This window comes from Melozone crissalis, unplaced genomic scaffold (genome assembly GCF_028551555.1).
Source record: "Melozone crissalis strain CALT ecotype California unplaced genomic scaffold, PUWL_Pcris_2 ptg000005l_1, whole genome shotgun sequence".
NCBI classification, from domain to species: domain Eukaryota; kingdom Metazoa; phylum Chordata; class Aves; order Passeriformes; family Passerellidae; genus Melozone; species Melozone crissalis.
This window is the reverse complement of record NW_026535783.1, coordinates 42,356,641-42,374,792: the sequence shown is the minus strand read 5'-3', so window position 1 is coordinate 42,374,792 and position 18,152 is coordinate 42,356,641. Positions and strand designations below refer to the sequence as shown.

General features: G+C 39.0%; 1 protein-coding gene across 1 annotated transcript in view; it reads right to left on the bottom strand.

The window, feature by feature from the left end:
• FREM1 (FRAS1 related extracellular matrix 1) overlaps nucleotides 1-18,152 on the bottom strand; it is a 56,514-nt gene that overhangs the window by 259 nt on the left and 38,103 nt on the right. The window contains exons 25-35 of the mRNA XM_054286988.1: nucleotides 17,656-17,857; nucleotides 17,070-17,214; nucleotides 14,699-14,828; nucleotides 13,239-13,311; nucleotides 12,213-12,362; nucleotides 10,798-11,036; nucleotides 10,065-10,112; nucleotides 9,633-9,791; nucleotides 9,316-9,441; nucleotides 8,534-8,649; nucleotides 1,292-1,377 (exon numbers count right to left, since the gene is read on the bottom strand). Coding sequence (XP_054142963.1) covers nucleotides 1,292-1,377; nucleotides 8,534-8,649; nucleotides 9,316-9,441; nucleotides 9,633-9,791; nucleotides 10,065-10,112; nucleotides 10,798-11,036; nucleotides 12,213-12,362; nucleotides 13,239-13,311; nucleotides 14,699-14,828; nucleotides 17,070-17,214; nucleotides 17,656-17,857 — 1,474 coding nt within the window. The remainder of the gene's footprint in view (nucleotides 1-1,291; nucleotides 1,378-8,533; nucleotides 8,650-9,315; nucleotides 9,442-9,632; nucleotides 9,792-10,064; nucleotides 10,113-10,797; nucleotides 11,037-12,212; nucleotides 12,363-13,238; nucleotides 13,312-14,698; nucleotides 14,829-17,069; nucleotides 17,215-17,655; nucleotides 17,858-18,152) is intronic.

Here is an 18,152-nt window from a genome sequence, read left to right as displayed (position 1 = left end):
GAGAGTTATGCTGTTCTATAAGTTGTTCTTCATTAAAAAATGCATACAGTTGCATGCTGAGAGAAAACATCTGATAGAACACAAGCAAAACACAATTTATGATTTAATTAGTTCACTTGAATCACAGTTAGTGCCGTATGAATAAAGGAAAGCGCACTTCTCTGCAATAGTGCGTCTCTAAATGTTTCTTTCTCCTTTCATCTTTGCATTTCTATGACCTCATAGGCTTCTCTTTCGATACTTGAAATAGCAAGGAGTCTGGGCAGCATCAGATGCCTTCAGATTTCTTCTGAATATAAAATTCTGCAGATCTTTATGGACATGATTTACACTGTTTAACACTTGTAAAACTAGTTTGTGTTAATTAGTACAATAGAAAACATATCTTTTCCCCTAGTCTCTAAGACCAATAGGCATGGCATAATTTCAGACATGACTTGTCTTCTTGTGAGAGAGCATAATTGACATAACAATCTTGTACTCTTTATCTTTGTCAAATAAATTTATTTCTTTCAAGTTAGCAGAATTATGATACCATTAAACATGACCCAAAACTAACTGTATTTTTCTAAGTTAATTTAGTATACCTAGTAGGTCCATCTCAGCAAATGACTAAGAGCTGATAATCACAGTCCAGAGTCAGAGCGAAAGAACAACACTGAGGACAGTGTAGCAGAAACAAGGTTAGAAAAAAGCAGTACCACTAGTATATGAGCTAAGGCAGTTGTTCACAGAAAGGATGTACTAAGACCCATCCAAATTCTTTCAATTTCTCATTAAATATTAAGTGCCTAATAAGAAGCAGCTAAATCTGAAATGATATGATGAAATGTTCTTTAGCTTATCATCTAATTAATTAATAAGATTTCTAACACAAGACAACACCATTAAATTAGGAGTAACACAAATAATTATCTAAGTTAAAACAAAATAAAAGAAAAAGCTAAATTAGGGATAAATAAAATAACAGTTGAAAGAAAGACAAGATAAACAAAATTGTAGGAGCTGGAACTATTTTCTTCAGCTTGTGTCAAAAGAGGAAAGGTTTCAAGGCAAAAACAGTCCAGCAATAGACATCATGATAAACACATCTTTTTGATAAAGACTTATAAAAGTAGCCAGGTAAATTATGGCTTTTTGGTTTATGCCTTGCACTGAAATAATAAAGCAGCAGAAATGTGAGAACAATACAGTGTTTGAAATCTGGGCTTGAACTGGTACAGCAGTTTCTGCTTTTCAACATGCACAGCAACTGCAGTCTGCAGAGAGAGCTTGCAGCCAATATACTTGCCTATCCAAAAGGGCATCTTCCCACTGAAGTCCCACAGCCACTGCATGTGTTGTTCATTAGCTACACTTGTTAGACTCCCCAGGTACCTAAACTCAACGAGAGAGGGCAGAGTAATTAGCATTCCACAGAGTGACAGACAGCTCCCATCAACTTATCAACAATGGGTGTTGATTCTACTATAAAGCATATAAATAATGAGTCACAGGAAAACCACAACTTACTGGCATGAAGGAATAATTACATGAAGATGAAGTCTTAAAATTGTGGATTACCTGGGGAGGAACCAAAGTCCTAATCTGGTTTCTCTAACAGAAAAATTAAATCAGTTTGGCAACTGAAGGAAATGTATACAGGAAATATGTGCCTCATACTCACAAACTGTGTTTTAAACTATTGGCACAATTATTGATACCTTATTTTCCATAAAATAATAAACATCCTACACTGAAATCCAAGCCACTGAAAGATACAACTTCATCTATCTGGTAGTAGAAAAGGAGATATCTTTTTTAAATCATATTTTGACAATACTGAAGCCTTGAATAATACATTTAAGTGGTAATGCAGTTCTGAGAAGTAATGATAGAATCAGAAAATCATAGAATTTCCTGAGTAGGAAAAGACTGAAAAGACCATCAAAGTCTAGCTATTGGCCCTGCGCATGACAGCCCCAAGAACCACAAAATGAGCCTGAGAGCATTTTCCTAACATTTCTTGAATTCTGTCAGGTTGGTGCTGTGACCACCTCCCCAGGGAGGCTGTTCCTATGCCCAACCACCCTCTGAGTAAAGAACCTTCTCACTATATATAATCTAAATCTCCCCTGTCAAAGTTACACACACATCCTCTAAAACCAACATTCGGGTTGTTGCATCCTCCCCCCCCCCTCCATTTCCTTCCTCTGCCTCTATCCCAGCCCTTTATTTTTTGCATTTTCGTCCTTTTCAAACAGAACATCCTCAACAAGCTGAGATGTTCTGTTTCTCCATCCTCCTGTGAACCTGCACTCAGTAAATGCAGGTATCCCATGGGTTCCCCCAGCTGTTCATCACAAGAAATTTGGTATCTGGAAAGCAACACATTCTTCAGAGGATTATTTGCAGTGGCTATGCATTTAGTTCAAATTGGAGAGAAGTTTTGGTTTGTATTAAGCAGACTAATTTCTGAATTAAGTCAACACATAAGCTCTGTTCTGCATTTGTACTTATAGTTTGTCAGCTCCAAAGGAGGATTTGCAAAGTTTAGCCACTGAGAGGCCTTGCCACTGAGAAGTCTTCCAACCAGTACCAAACATACAAGCACCAGCAGGCTATTCTTAAGCCATTTAGAGATCGGACTAAATCTTTAGGCATTAAGAGACAAATGTCATTCTTCACATTTGCTGAGAACTGTCAGCCATTAGTGGCTCCACTTTCCTATTTATCCATCTTTGTGTCTGCATTGGTGTATCACCTTTTTACATGTCACACCTGGTGTTGCCATCCCTCTGATGCTGAACATCTGGTGCTGACATTTATTTTGTCCCATATTTCTGACTGCTGCTTAATCTAAAAGTGATGCCAACCCCTTCAGCCTCCCAGAATATCCTGAGTGACAGTTGATAGGGCCAGAGCAAACAACACTGTTCATAAAAACATTTTAACAGAGGAAAAAAAACTTTTCTAACATCAGAATAAGTAAATGGTATTGTAAGGATTTTACTAATTTCATTACTTTTGCCAGATAACAGAGACAGAAGATCACTATTGCTCCAGATGAAGTGATAACTCTCTTCTTTAGGAGCTGGGGCAGCAACCAGGCCTGAAGAATGGCATGGCAGACTTGAGCTCACTATGGAGACCATGAGCAGATGTTAGAATGAAAGCCCACCATTAAGCATGCCACCTAGTTAAAGATCCATGCCTGGAGCTCCATTCCCATTATTGCCCTGTATGTCTTCTAAGAGTACTGATCCCATGGATTTCATATGATGCCACACAAAGGGAGTAGGAAAAATTTACATGAGAAGAATTCAAAGTAGTAGTCCACAATATTCTGCACAGTCCATACCGCACAAAATCTGGACCATTCCTTAATCTGGGCCCACAGGGCCAGGACATGAAATAAATTAATTGTTTTTTTCTGAGGGGGTATGCTCCTGCTGCAAAGTCCTCCTCCATTATCCCTGCAGGCCAACCAAAGCAGGAGGGGATGGAGCTGCCCTCTGCTCCATGCTGCACAGTGGATCTGCCAAGGCCAGCAGGTCAGCTGGGTGTTAGCCCTTGCCTGTGCCATCACAGCTGCCCTGGGGCAGGCACTGCGCAGTAACAACAGGCCCATCAGGGGCACTCTGAGTTCCTGGGCCACCAGAGAACAGCACGTAAAGGTTCACACTGACACCTGTGTACACTCTCCTCAACTAAAGGTGTGGCAGAACAGCCTCAAAACTGTCTGGTAGCAGTCAGGATTGTACACCCACTGTGGTAGAGGCCCCCAAAACTGCACCCAGTGAAGGTGTCAGCCGAGCTTAGCTCTGCCTCTCATCAGGGTGAGATGTGCCTGTTCCACCCTTGGGACAGGCTTCCACCCTTCTGGGCCAGTCTGCCAGGCATAGAATCTCTGCTGAGCTAGGAGCAAAGCTGTTATTCTGACAAACACTGTCGGGAATTTTCATACTCCATCTTCTCCTACAGACAGAGTCCGGGAAAGCAGGCATAGCTAATTCAGGTTGTCCTCTCAGGCTAACTGCTTCAGCAGCAGGATTCCATTCTGCCTGCCAGGGGCTGTGGTTGCACTGACCAAATGGACCTGAGAAGAGGTTTGCACAGCAGTTTCTGTGGTATCACTACTAGGTGAACAAGAACAAAAATAGGGCATTTTATCTGGGTTCTGCTTAAGGACACTCCAAACCCAGGAACTAAGTAATTTACTTTAGGTGAGCATAAAGCATTATGCACCAAAAAGCATCAATATGTGTCAGTAACTGCTCTATTATTTATGACATACAGGCATAGTCTGAGCAATAACAGTTTCAGACTTCAATCCACGTACCAGGGAGAGACTTCATCACTGTGAAAGGAAAGCACTACAATAATTATAATTTAACCTAATATTTTCTCTGTAGGAGTGTTTTCTAAGTACAGCTTCACAAACACACAAAATTACTGCAGAGATAACAACTGTTCTAATTGTTATACCTGTTTAGGGGGGTTGTGTATTTTAGGAAAATGCAAACCATCCTGAAAGAACATAGCAGTTCCATAATGTTACTCACTGAACCCTGAGGCATAGGATCAGACACCGGAAATTACAAGATAATGTTATTTATGGCGTGTGCATCTAACACTTCCTAATGTAAATTAGTCAAGATAAGGAGTTATTATGCCTTATTAGGGAAAGAACCCAAACAAAACAAAAAACAAACACCAACCAAAAGAAGCCACAACAAACCCACACACACATCACTTTTTTCTGTGCTAAACCATCTATTTAAAATTGTTCCTGCATGTTTTATAATTTTTGTTATAGAGTCAAGAGCATCCTTTATCTTAAAGCAGTTGCACAAATTAAGGAAACATTTTAGGTAGCTATTGACCTTGAAATATTATATGGAAATATTAGCACAAAGACTTTACTGATTTTCTATTAAATTGCCTGATGCATTTAAGAGTCTTGTACCATTTTGGCAAATTTAGCAATGGCAAAAGCACACTTGACTAAGTATGAAGGTCTCCATGGGACACAACATTTTATTTGAACTGCTGCAGTAAATCTGTGTCCTATCCTGATATTGAAGGGTGTGGGGGGTGACTGAAAGACTGTGCTTATCTCAGTCTTTTGTTTGGTCACCTAGGGAGTTATCCTGATGCCTTGAAATAGGTGTCTCGTGTTGCTTACAACACCTCCTATCATTCAGAACATTCAGATGAGAGTGGCAGACATGATGCAGAGCTTGCAGAAGCCCTGCACTTCCAGACTGGCAGTTGAAAGCCAGACAGCATACACAAGGCCTTTAAAATTACTCTAGGTATCTGGATTCCTCTGCTGGAGTCACACACATATGAGTTAACCATTTAGAAAACCAGTACTAGAAGAGGACTGATGTTCCTAGGGAGCACTGACCCAATCATGAAGTAACTATATTACTTTCGATGTGATTCTGCCTGTAATTCCGAAGGACTGGGGCCGCATGTAGCTGTTCAAACAAAATAACATGTCCTACCTTACACAGCTAGCAGTACAGGATCTGAAACCTAATAATATTTGAGCTTTAATTAAATGTTCAACTTCAAAAAAGATAAAGGTATAATATGACTAACAAGGCAAAAGACACAACTGTGGGTTCTATCTATGCAGTTCTCCCATCCCTTCAGTGGCAGCAGTGAAACCATCTCACACACAAGTGAGTCCTGCTGTACTGACCCTTGGGGAGGACATGTTTCTATTGGATAAATAAGAGCTAAATAAATATAATCATCAAAATTGCTTCTAAATAAGACTGCTGTGGGATCACTCAGCCATAATATCCCCCAGATGCTTCTCTTCAGGTTGCCAAGAGTCTCTTCATGCATACAAACAAAGCTAGAGAAATGAGTTCTTAAACCACCTTTCTCTCCATTGAATTGGAGAAGGGTTAGAAATAGTGCAAGATTTTCACAGCAATTAACTGAGATTTTCCTGTCCCCCCATCCCATTTAACACTGTTATATAGAAACTTGCATCAAGACAAGCACTTATTTTTGTCTGCTTCTACCCTTGAACACGAAAACTAAAGAAAAGGATTGTATACCACCCGCAACAAATGCATACAATGTATATCAATATGAATTCAAACAGGCCTGCATTAGCCCATGCATATGTACTTATGTCTAGACAACAACTGCTTCCACAACAAATACATTACTGTGATGGAACAGAATCATAAACTGTCATGTTGAAAGGAACTCTAAGGATCATCTGGCAAAAGGACAGTCCAGATAAGATGGGCCAGCACTCAGTCTAGCTAAACCTTGAAAGTGTCTGATGTTGGGGAATCTGCTATCTCCTTGGAGAGAGTCTTCTAACGGCTGATCTCACAGTAAAAAAAAAATTCCCTTGTGTATACTTGGAATCTTCCCAGGAATAACTTGTTCTCCTAGCTGTTCATCTTTTCTATGTGACTCCTTGTAAAAAGGGAGTCACTATCCTCTTCTTAGCCACCCTCTAAATATTGAAATACAGTGAAAAGGGCTCACCTATGTCTTCTTTCTTCACATGGCAGGCTTTACTGTGCTTTGATCAACTTTGTGGCCCTTGTCCAGACACTTTTTAGCCTACTTCTGTATACTTTTTGTATAGCCTATTCCCAAGTCCATCATCTCAAAATTGCAAGATTGTCTCAAAAAGGGTAGGGCAGGAGACTGTTAGTAAATCAACTTCAACAATGCTTGGGCTCTTTTTCCTGCATGATAGAAAAATTCTAGCAAGACAAATGAATAGGAGCTTAAAATTATGCCATTTTTTGTAGTAGTCAAAAAATTATTCTTTTTTTCATGAAAGTTGGCTGATTTACTAAAAGTCAATTCTAATATTTTCATTTAATATCTAGTTTGTTGATCTATTGAAAATTGAGGGCTGACCTCCATGGTAGTTTTATTTCCCTGTTGTAAACATTTAAATGTCAATAGAATCCATGTTAATAACAGAAACACCACAATTAGTGGTGGTGATGGATTGCTGGAGGAGCTGGGGAAAAGCACAAAATAAAATTTAATAAGTTATGTTCTTTTACCACATTTTAGCATGTTCCTGGAGCTGTACTCTTGTAAATTAGTTCCAGATGGAGGCAAGGAGTACTCCATTTACTAGGATAAATCTTCCTTAGTCTATGCTAGTATGACATTAATTGAATTAACACTGCCGTAGGATTCATTTCCTTGTGGATTCAGTGATATGCCTTGATTTTCTGTGTAGCTTTTTTAACACTGTCCTTTAGTTACTGTTGTTTACATTTATTTACTTTTATTCAGTTTAGTATCTACATTGCACTATCAAGAAGCTCCCACCTACAAAAAATATGGGTCACAAAGACTACACTCTTTTAGAAGATAGGATACACCTCCCAGAAGAGTGACATATGGTTCCAAGAGATCAATTCACTGTTGAAAACTTCAGAAAAAAAAAAAAAAACAATTTATAGCGTTGTTTGTTAACAAGTAGCATAATAAAAGCAGATAATAACAAAAAATTTCAGGAGCTGAAATATTAAGTAAAACAAGTGTTAACACAATATTTAGGGTTGGCTTACAAGAGGACATGACATTTACACTTTAGTAAAGAATATCTTCCATCAGCTGGGAGGTAGTAGTATCAAGACTTTTCTTTTGCATGTTACCAAGACAACATAATCTGGCATAACTAAGTGGAATGAATCAATGCTTGTTATGCATGCTTGGCCATGATTCACTGTTCAGCATGTCCTTCCATTACTTTAGGAGCATAAGCTGTTTCTATCATTTCCCACTCTTCCCTGTTTCAATTTTCTTTTGGAGTAATGGAGAGGTCTGTTTAAGCCCTTCCTATTTTTCAGATTGGTTTTCAACCTGGTGCTCACAATTCAGGACAAGGTACAGAGCATGCCTATCCTTGGACAAGCTTCATGATATCATGGCTAACATTTTTTTCCAGTGCTAACCTAATACCCCTAAAGCCAAAATCTCGAACATGTATCCAGAAAACAACACTGACAGGTTTTTTGTCTCCTACTTTGAGACAGCTACTATTATTATTACTATTGTTGTCGTTACTGTTGTTGTTGTTGTATCCCTAAAAAGTCAGAAATACACTGTTAAATTGAATGTAAAAGTTTTCAAATAGTTACAGAATCTTCAAATCTGCATCTTCAGAAGAATACAGCGAGGCACACAGGAGCTGGCAATATTTTACCGTTGCTATATCAAGAGGAGGTAGTGCCAAGGAAGTGGTGGGTAAGAGAGGATTAAATTCTGAGTCTCTACTGACTCCCACTTTCACTTCTCCCGAACTAACTCTCCCATTAGAAAAATATCCTCACTGCAGATGGACAGCTTTGGGAAGCAACCACCTGAAGCATTATGAGACTAATATTTCTATCGTGCACTGTGTTTGAATCCCAGGATTTGTGCAGTTTTGGGGGGAGCTGTGCAGAGCAGCCAAAGCTCGGCTTATCCAAATAAATTTGGTCTCAAGAGCAGCATTTGTCTCAGGGCAACAGCGCTGTACAGCAAATGCGTGATGGTCTCTTACTGATCTCTGCAAGCCTGAGCAGCGATGTTCCAGGTGACCTTGTGATTCACTACCAGGAAGTAGCAGCTGCCCTCATGATAAGTCCATCCAGAGGGACATTTCTTCATAGTTACCTCCTAAAATAAAAGAGGAAGAAGTAGAGCAGACTTCTGTCTATGCACAGATAGTCTGTGCACTAGTGTCCAGAATTAAACCAAGCATGAACTTTGGTGTCTATAAATAAAGATAGAGCATTGCTTAAAAGATTTAAACAAATAATGCCTGACAGAGGATCCTACAGTTTATAATTAATAGTTTTGATGGTGACAGTAGAATTGATTTCCAAAAATCTTCTAAAGACTTTCTATTAGTTTGGGCACCATTTTCTGTTTCCTGTACTCTGTACAGGAAAGCAGCACAACAAAATTCAGCATGACATCTTAAGTGGTGGGGGGAAAGTATGTTTACAGAATACCTAAGTAAGCTTATTTTACTAAATTCCGCCTATTCTCCCACAGACTTCATTCACTGACTGTGTTATGTCCCCATTGTCCCAAACACCACAACACGAGTGCTCATGTGGTTTGTCCAGGAGCACCTGTGGATGACAGAGAGAAAAGGCAACCACAGCAGTCAAGTCCTCATCATATTCCTGGGAAACTTTTGTTTCTGCTGAAAGCAAACCTGAATCTGGTTAACTTTTATGCCCTGTTCAAGTAAATAACAGGTCCTCTACTTTAGGGTATCACCAATCGTAGACTCCATGCTCTGATGTAGACACCTAGACATGGCTACATTTTTACCTTGCTTTGGGAATTCCAGAATTTCCATGATATCCCATCACACTGAAATAATTTCTGTGTTCTTTCTTCATAATGCAAGAGACCCTTTAAATCTGGTGTACAAGGCTTTTGAAAAGTGTTAAAGTCCTGGAAAGAGAAAATGTCATTTGAATATTTGAAGGAAAATAATTACACAAAACAAGTGAAATGAAACAGATTAATTAGGTCTTATATTAAAATTGTATGCCATGAAAACTCTTCTAGGTGTTAAATCATTTTGGAAAACAACACAACTGAAAACAGATGGTGAAAATGCCCATGGAAAAAGGATTTCATACCTTATGTCTTGATCTGGGTTCAGCTGCAAGTTCTGCCTTATCAGCCAGTGGGATTTCTGTCTTCCTAGAGGAGATTACATTTATCTGTGGTTGTGCTTTCTTGTTGGTTTCAGCTGAGGAGGTGTAATCCTCTATTTTGAGTGATACAATCCCATGATACTTCATTTTACAGTATCACACAAGAACAGGAGAGAAAAAGGGTTAGTACATACAGGCAGCTCTTTAATTTAGTTTATTTAAACTACATTAAAAATAATAAAAAATAATTATTATAAAAATTATCACAAATAAAGGGAAATTACACCAAAGAAAAAGAAAGATAGAAAAATAAAGTATTAGACATAACAAATTATTAGGAGTGATAAAGCCTAGAAAGAGCAGAATCAGAAAGAAATCATGGAAATATCCAACCAACACCCATAATACTCTTACTTTGAAAATCACATCTGTTTCATTTCTAAATACAGATGAAGGAGGAACCTGAAAAACGTAGAACAGCAGAATGAGATGGGATTATAGAAACAAGACGACTTTATGCAACATTTATCATTAGGTTATACGTCATGCAGAGCATGTTCTTTCTCTTTTAGTATAGAAGCATATCATTTCTGAAAGGAGCCATTAAAAAGCACAAATTACAAGTGTAATGCTCAGTGTTCATAAAAATAGATTCTAGTAATCTTTAAGGTCACAATAGCAGAAAGTTACTGAATACCTAACTAAATTAATATGGCTTTGGCAGGAGAATCAGTGGAAAGGGTTTAAATAACTATTCCGTGTTTAAACCAACAGTATTTTCAGCTTTATAACTTCAGTACCAGATACACAGCTTTGCCTGGTTCCAGCAACTTCTAACTTATCCATAATTTTTATAAGATTGGGAGTTTCATAATTGCTGAAGTTGCTTCATGCCCGTTTCCTCCCCCAGGTCTTGATTTTATTCCTCTCTTGCATACATGGATCCTCAAAACATTTGGTTTGTTTTTTGGCTTTTTCCTTACAGTTTTTTTTTTAATAGCCCCAGGTCTGACTCAGAGCAAACTCATGTAGTTTATAGTTATTGTGTGATCAGATAGAATTGCTACAAAAATGACAGTTAAATGAAGATGTCACATCACAATAAATTCACAAATCAGTTCATCACTAAACTACAGAAGTGTCTTACTATTCTGCCATTTCCAGTTACTCTCAGCCTGGTCCTTGACCGATTCGCCAAGCTGTGCTCCTGCCACAGATCCCCTCCATGCCCTCTCATCCCTTTGGAAGAAGGCAGTGGGATCCTTTCCAAGGAAACATTGCCAGGCCTGGAAGGTGATGAGGAGCCTGAGGAAACTGGAAACAGTGTGCCTCTCCCCCAGACGTCATGCTTGCTTTGGCCAGAAGAATGGGAATAGCTGCATTGACCTGAAAGCATAGAAAATGGCAGATGGTCAGCTTTAACTGCATGAGCAAATAACTGGTCATGTTCACATGGGCACATAAACAGCTTTTCCTTAAAAGTTGGATGATTCTTTCACTTGAAGTAGTTGATTTGCTGTTTGTTCAGTCACCCTCATTTTTGGGGTTATCTATGACTATAACTGCAACTACTATCTCTCTAAGATTTTATATGTGATGCATCTGTCTACCCACAGGTCAGAATTCAACCAAGCATCTGCTGAAAACACCTGCTTTCATTCTTATACTGGGCATCGAAGTGCTGAGGTTTTTGGCCATGAATATACAGGTATCTTTAACTACCATTGATGATATTTCCATCATCTCCAGAGAAGCTTCTTCTTGGAAATCCAGGATACTGTTGTTTCAAAGAAGTCGCTGCATCGATTAAGTCCTGATTTACACTAGGAATATTTAGAAGACAAATCTGAAATTTTAAAGGGGCATTTTGTAACATGAAGCCTAATTCATTGCAATATGGATATTTTAAATATTGTTTCACTAAACACCAGAAGAAGATACACTCTTCAGCAGTCAGAGGCTGCAACTGCTTTTCTAGTTATTTCTATTTTTCTACCATTTTCCTATGATTCTCTTTCTACAATTGCCTCCTTTTTGGTCTGATTTCAGATACTCCACATTTGATTGCTGAAAAATATAATGATAATGCAGTCTTCAAAGACTAAACTATTTGTTGTGAAGTTATGGACTGTGCTTTTTAAGTATTGGAAAATATATTGCTAAGAGATTGATTAATTTGCTACATTTCTTTTTGAGAGAAAAGTAAATCTCTTTTAGAGGGTGTGTAACAACTAAATAATAACTGGGGGCAAAAAACCTAATGGATCTAAACCAAATTTTCCGCACTTTAGAAAATGCAAGCTGAACTCATGTTGTTATGAAAATTGGTTTCTTTCCTGGCATTTTTCTCATTTTGTACTCGTTGCTTTTCTCATTCTGTGAGGATGCATATGATTTTGTGAGAGAATAAAGGGCCTGCAAGTGTCAAGCCTGTTTTCACTAAAAATAAATTAGGCAGTTTGGTCTAATGGTGAATGTTAGGAACAACTCATGGTTGAAAATAGGTAACTATTCAGCCAAGATTGTCTCACCTTTTTAGTCACAAAGATCAAAAGAGAATACCTCCTTTTGAGTCCAAAATTTTCACTACAGCTTTTGTCCGTGTGCCAAGAACAGCATTCACAGGGGAGTTCAGAACAACTTCAAAGACTTCATCATCTTCCTCTAATCCGTCATAGGTAATTGCTATATTCCACATCTTGGTTGACACTCCTAACAGAAATAAACATTTTAATTACTCTTTAAGTGCTATTTCAATCAATCAGGGTGTCAAAGAAATAGATTAATTAACATGTCTGCAGCTTGAGTGGAGTAGATTGTGTATGCTATTGTGCTCTTACTGACTGACTGGACTCCTGCTAATCTTCCAAATAACATTAAGTTTGAATTCGTTCCTGGGCAATGATGATTCAGTTGAAGTGCATACACTGTAACAAAATGCTGCTGTAGATGTGCAAAATTGCACTATAATACATTGATTTAGGACTTCCACTGATTTTCAAGAGAAAATGTATCATAGAGTTTGTATCTGAAAAGTTTAACTTTAAAGATTGAGCACTTATTTAAAATACCTGCGAATGGATCAAAAACCATGTTAGACTGAAGTGCAACCATTTAGGCAAATCTTACCATTGTTTTTTCTTGTTTCCTTGTCTTTACTGGGTAACTTCAGTATTGTATGTGAATGAAATAGGGCCTTGGACATCTTGAATACCCCAAGTTGTTCTCAGTTTTGTCTAAATTTGACCTGTATCCGGGGCTTTACCTATAATGATTGAAGTCCTTAAAGCATCCCACAGATCAGCTCAGGGTGAGTCCTATCCAGCCTAGTTGTTGGCAGATCAGGAGACATCATATCAGCACTTTTGATATTTTAAAAAAAGTAAAAGACTGTGGGCAATCTCATGCCAAATAATTAGGATACCAATTCACTAAAGAAGCCCACAGCACTTCCAAAAAACGAGCTCAAGCCTTAAATACTATTCAGCTTCTCTAGCTATAGATATGTAATAGATTTCATTCTCCAAAGCAAGAGGTTGCTCTTCTAAAATCAGTGATTTTAGAATTACTCAGTACACTATTTCATACCTGGATCAAACTGAACAAGCTTGGATGGAGTCACTGTGAAGTCCTTTCCCAGCCTAGCAGATACTTCATTGACCTGAGAAGAAATCAAACAGTAAATACTACACTGTGACTCTTTTCACCCAACCACTGCACTCTGCTGCATCCAGAAGGTACTTTGGATGTCTCAAATAGACAGGCCAACCCATACATATACTTAGGCTGGGGAAAAAGATAAAGAGCTGAAGAATAAACCTTCTTATGTACAACTGTCATTCTGTTCTTGCTTATGGCTTACAAAATTAATCATAAAAAATAAAAATCCCTATCTTAAAGTTTTGCTAATTTCCCTCTGAGATTGCTATTTGACAACACCAGGTAACACTGCTGTTCACCATGCCTGGGGACCCTGCCATACCTGGCTCCTGGAAAAGCACATCCTGTCATCTCAGAAGAGCAGCAACAACTTGGCCATGTTTTCCTATTTGGCCCTTTGTGATATCTTGAAATAAGCTTTTTTGCACAGAGCCTTCTGTCACTCCCAAAGACTCATTAGGATAGATGTGAACCCTACATATGTAAATATAGGGATTCCAGCAACTCCCTGAAATTTCACAGGAGGCACCAGAGCACACCAGTTGCCATACTGTGTATGTTTCCTGCTCTTGATGCTGGAATCAGTTTCACTGCTTCAAGTGACTGCTGGAGTAGAATCACCAAGGTCTGTGAAGGGTAGGACAAGATGTTCCCCGAGGGCATCGTTAGCAAAATTCCCACTCATTTCAGTAGAAGAAAAATCAAAATTATGTTTCTTATTAGGGCTATAATCCTGAGAAGCTCTGAGGGGGAAAAATGGTATTTCTCTAGCAAGGGGAGCTGATAAAACACTGGAATTTCCATTTTATGAGGAAAGATAAAATTTGTGAAGGCAAGTTGCGCAAAACCTGCTTTACAAAATTATAGCCTGCAGCTTTCAGTCTAGTCTTTTTGACATTAGACAGAGGCAGTCATTGAAGGTACAGGGGAATTTCCCTTGGCTGTGGGCAGTAGGGGGTGAAATGGAGAAGGCTGCCATGGCTGTGTAGTTGAAGTACCTATACTTCCTGGGCTCCTGCAGCCTGAAAAGGCAAAATAAAAGCCCCAAGGCCCCAGGCTGCCCAAAACCTGAATTTTAAAGTGGCAGATCCTGGAAACCAAGCTTCTGAGCGCAGTGCCAGAGGAAACTGCCTGCTCTGCTTTTTCATCAAAACTGAAACGCTGCTCCAAAACATTCCAGGTTTGGTTAATCAGCATTTCTACTTAAGACTCAAGAAATTTTGTCAGAAGTATTTCAGCCATCTGTAGTAGCAGAGACAATGTCCCAGTAAGTGTGGATTGAATCACATGGCCTCTTTGATGATTTTTGAATTATATTTACATCTGAGGAATAAAATAACAGGCAGCACTAATTATTATTAAATTAGGTTGTTGGCTTTTGGCTTTACCTTCACAGTTATAAAGGCAGACTCCCCCAGGTGTCCTGTCCTGGTGATTTTCAGAGACACCACTCCTGTGTTTTCACACACCTCATATTCAGTCTGTAGCATTTCAATTCGAGACCACCGTAGCTCCAGCCTGTGGGAGAGAAAAGAATGTGAGTTTAGAGCAAAGCCACCTGGCCAGCTGCCCCCAGCCCCTGCTGCTCAAGGGCTGTGTGAGGAGTCTTCTCTCCCGACTGCTGATTTAGCCAATACACATACTGAGTCTTTGTCTCCAAATTAACATATTTGTGTGATTTAACTGATTAGGAAGAGGCAGTAATAAATCTTCCAGACTAGCCCTGATGTGCCCTAAGCCAAACTTGAGCCTTATTTTACAGCCAGAGGGATTCTGTAGTAACTTTGAGAAGAGCAGTTTGTCCATTACAACAATAGGCCTAGACAAGTTATCACTGTTTATCCTGGTTCCCTTTAGCCTTTCAGTTTATTATACTCTCACTCCCCAGTCTTTCCTCAGCAATATCCTCCTTTCTGCCCATCTGCCTTCATGTATCCTCCATCTCTCCTCCTGAAGCACACAGAGTATGCTCTAGGACTTTTCTGCCTCTGTGCAAGGGACTTCTCTTCTTCCCTTACTTTAGTACCCGGCACACTTCACTCTTCAACCGTTACCCTATCTGATTCCAGGTGTCTTATGCACTGAATTTTAGAATTTTTTATGGAGGATGGGGGCAGTGAACCTCAGAAGACTGTGTGCTGCACAGGATCGCCAATAAAGATCTTTCCTTGTTTAGAGCTGTAATAAAAATTAGTAAGACTCAGAGAAGGATGAATGAGATTGCAAAGGAAAATAAGCTGAGCTATTTACAATTTGTACTTTACTAATACAAAATTCTAGGACTTTCACAGCTGACTAGCTCTATCACCAGTGGAATTTCTCTCCTGTCCTCCTCTACCCTCTGATTCTGATTTTGTGGGAAACCCATTTGGAAGCTGATTTGCTTTATTTTTGCTAAAGAGGATGGATGTGCCAGATGTAGTCCAGCAGCATTCAAATAAAAGCTGGGACATGAACAATAAATTGTGTATTTTGAAACAGTTATCATTAGGTGATAACTTACTTTAAATTGAAAAAATACCTCATAACCTTTTAAATCCAATATTAAAATGCTATTTTTTCACTAAACTTCCCCTTTGATCTACTGGCAGATAACTTCACTGAAACACTTATTTTCTGCAAAAGAGTTTTTTCTTTGCTCTTCTCCTAAAGCTGTGCTATGCACTGTCATTCATTTAAAAGGAGTTGCATTTTCCGTGAAGTGGCATCACATAATGGTGATTTTTCATCTGCAAGCCAGCACAGAGTAGCTTGGCTGTCCATGCTCAGATGTGTTTGTGTATGGGGACATCTTTTGGCACAGCACATAACTGCCTAAATGCTGCCTCCAGCTCAGCTCAGTCCCTGTCCTCTCTCTAGTGTGCAGAGAAGTGCTCTGCCCCTGGGTATACAGCTCTCTGCTTCTCTTTCTTCACCATGAGTCCTGGTTTGTGAGTAGCCATTTTAGCCCAGAAAAAGCATATTGGGTTTTTGGTGGTTTTTTTTTGTTTGTTTGTTTGTTTGTTTTGGTTTGGGGTTTTTTTTTTGTTTTTGTTTGGTTGGTTTTTTTCAATTTTTTCTGATTAAATAAGTTGGTTGAACACTTAGCCCTATTTTCAGGAATAAAAAGAAGCATTGCCTCTACTGAAGAGCTACTTGCACTTCTGGCTTTTATCATCAAAGCCCAGTTCAGATGATATTCTAATTTTTCTACATGAGGCTTATGGTATGTCACAAGTATATATTGGATGGTGTGCCTAAAGCATGCAGTGGATGACAAAGGTGTTGTGTGTTCTTTACCTTCTTTCAATGCTCTTTTGCAGAAATATGGCACTCAGCTTTATCATTTGAGAGCATCCCATCCACTGTAATGTCAAGCTTGTGAAAAATGCACTGCCATCAGCTAAGGGCAAGAGTGACCTGCAGCTGCAGGACCATGTTCATGAAGCAGTAGTCCCATCCTTCAGCATGCAGCATCTCAAATATCCAAATGCCCAACCCCACTAAATGCATTATGTTTCCTGGTGAAGCCCTGAAGGCCCTTGAGAACTGCGACACAGTCTAACCTGCAGCTCAACCCTTGTTGAGATTCAAGAAGGCTTCAAGAAGGCTTCACCTTCTTGAGGAGGAGAAATCTTCTCTACTCTTACAAAAGCAATGGCAGGTTGAATTGTAGCTATGTCCATGTCAGCGTGGCTTCAAGCCCAGCACTTGTTCATTTGCCCCAAGGGGTGGCAAGCACAGTGCAGCACAGCCCATGTCACCAAGGACTGGAGCTACCTTTGGGGTGCTGCAGAGTTTCCACTGGCATCTGTCACTTGAAACTCCAAGTTGTCTGAATTCACGTCTCGTGATTTGTTGATGACATAAAGTATGATTTTGCTGTTTAAATCCTTTTGGCTAAATCCATCCTGAATGAATCCACCTAGGAAAGACAAGTTGTATGCAGGTGAACGAAAATCCTGCTAATAAGAACCATGTAGATCATATAGACTCTTTTCGACTTTTCGTTTAGTTGAGTATCTGAACTTTGAGACATGTATGTTTATAGCTAAACAGCAATATCTGTTCATTATAAGCCCCTGCCAATTTCTTTATTTTTATCAAAAGGCCAAGTTCAATATTAATCTTTTTTTTCTTGATAGAAATAAAAAAGTTTCTCAATAGTTATTAAAAATTATCTCAAACTCTTTGAGGATTCGTAACAAACTTAAGACTCAGGTTTCATTGTCAAAGTTTTGTTATTACAGTCAAACTTTGCCCAAAGTTTGCTAAGAAATTTTGATTCTATCAAGCAAACATTAACAGGGTAGGGTTTGAAGTCTGGTCTGGTATGGCCAATCATAGAGATTATAGAAGAAATCACCTGTCGTTATATTTTCCAGGTAGCCATAATGAGGACCTCGCAAAATCTTAAAAATTATTTTGTCATCTTCTGTATTGGGGTCAGATGCCCTCAGGGACCTGGCAGTGATATAGATCCCATAATTGCCATTCTTCAGCAGTTCCACGTCAGAAAAACAATGGAGATGAGTAATTTTTGGTGCCATTTTGTCCAAATGATCCACCTAAATCAAAGTTAGACATTCATATTATAACATCAGGATATTCTCTGTCCTGCTTTTGCTAAAAGAGCAGTAGCCAGATCGGGGTGGCAATAGCCACTTTGGCTCACAGTCTGCTGCAGACCCCTGAGTTCTAGTTAAGTTGTACTTCACATGAAAAGTTTCCAGGTCCAGATTACCCATCACTTGCCACATGTAGCAGGGTATAGTACACTCTGGGGAGTGAAACACAAATTCTATATACCTCTGCCCTTATGTCCCACATTCTCCATAGCCCTCATTTTTTATGCAATTTTCT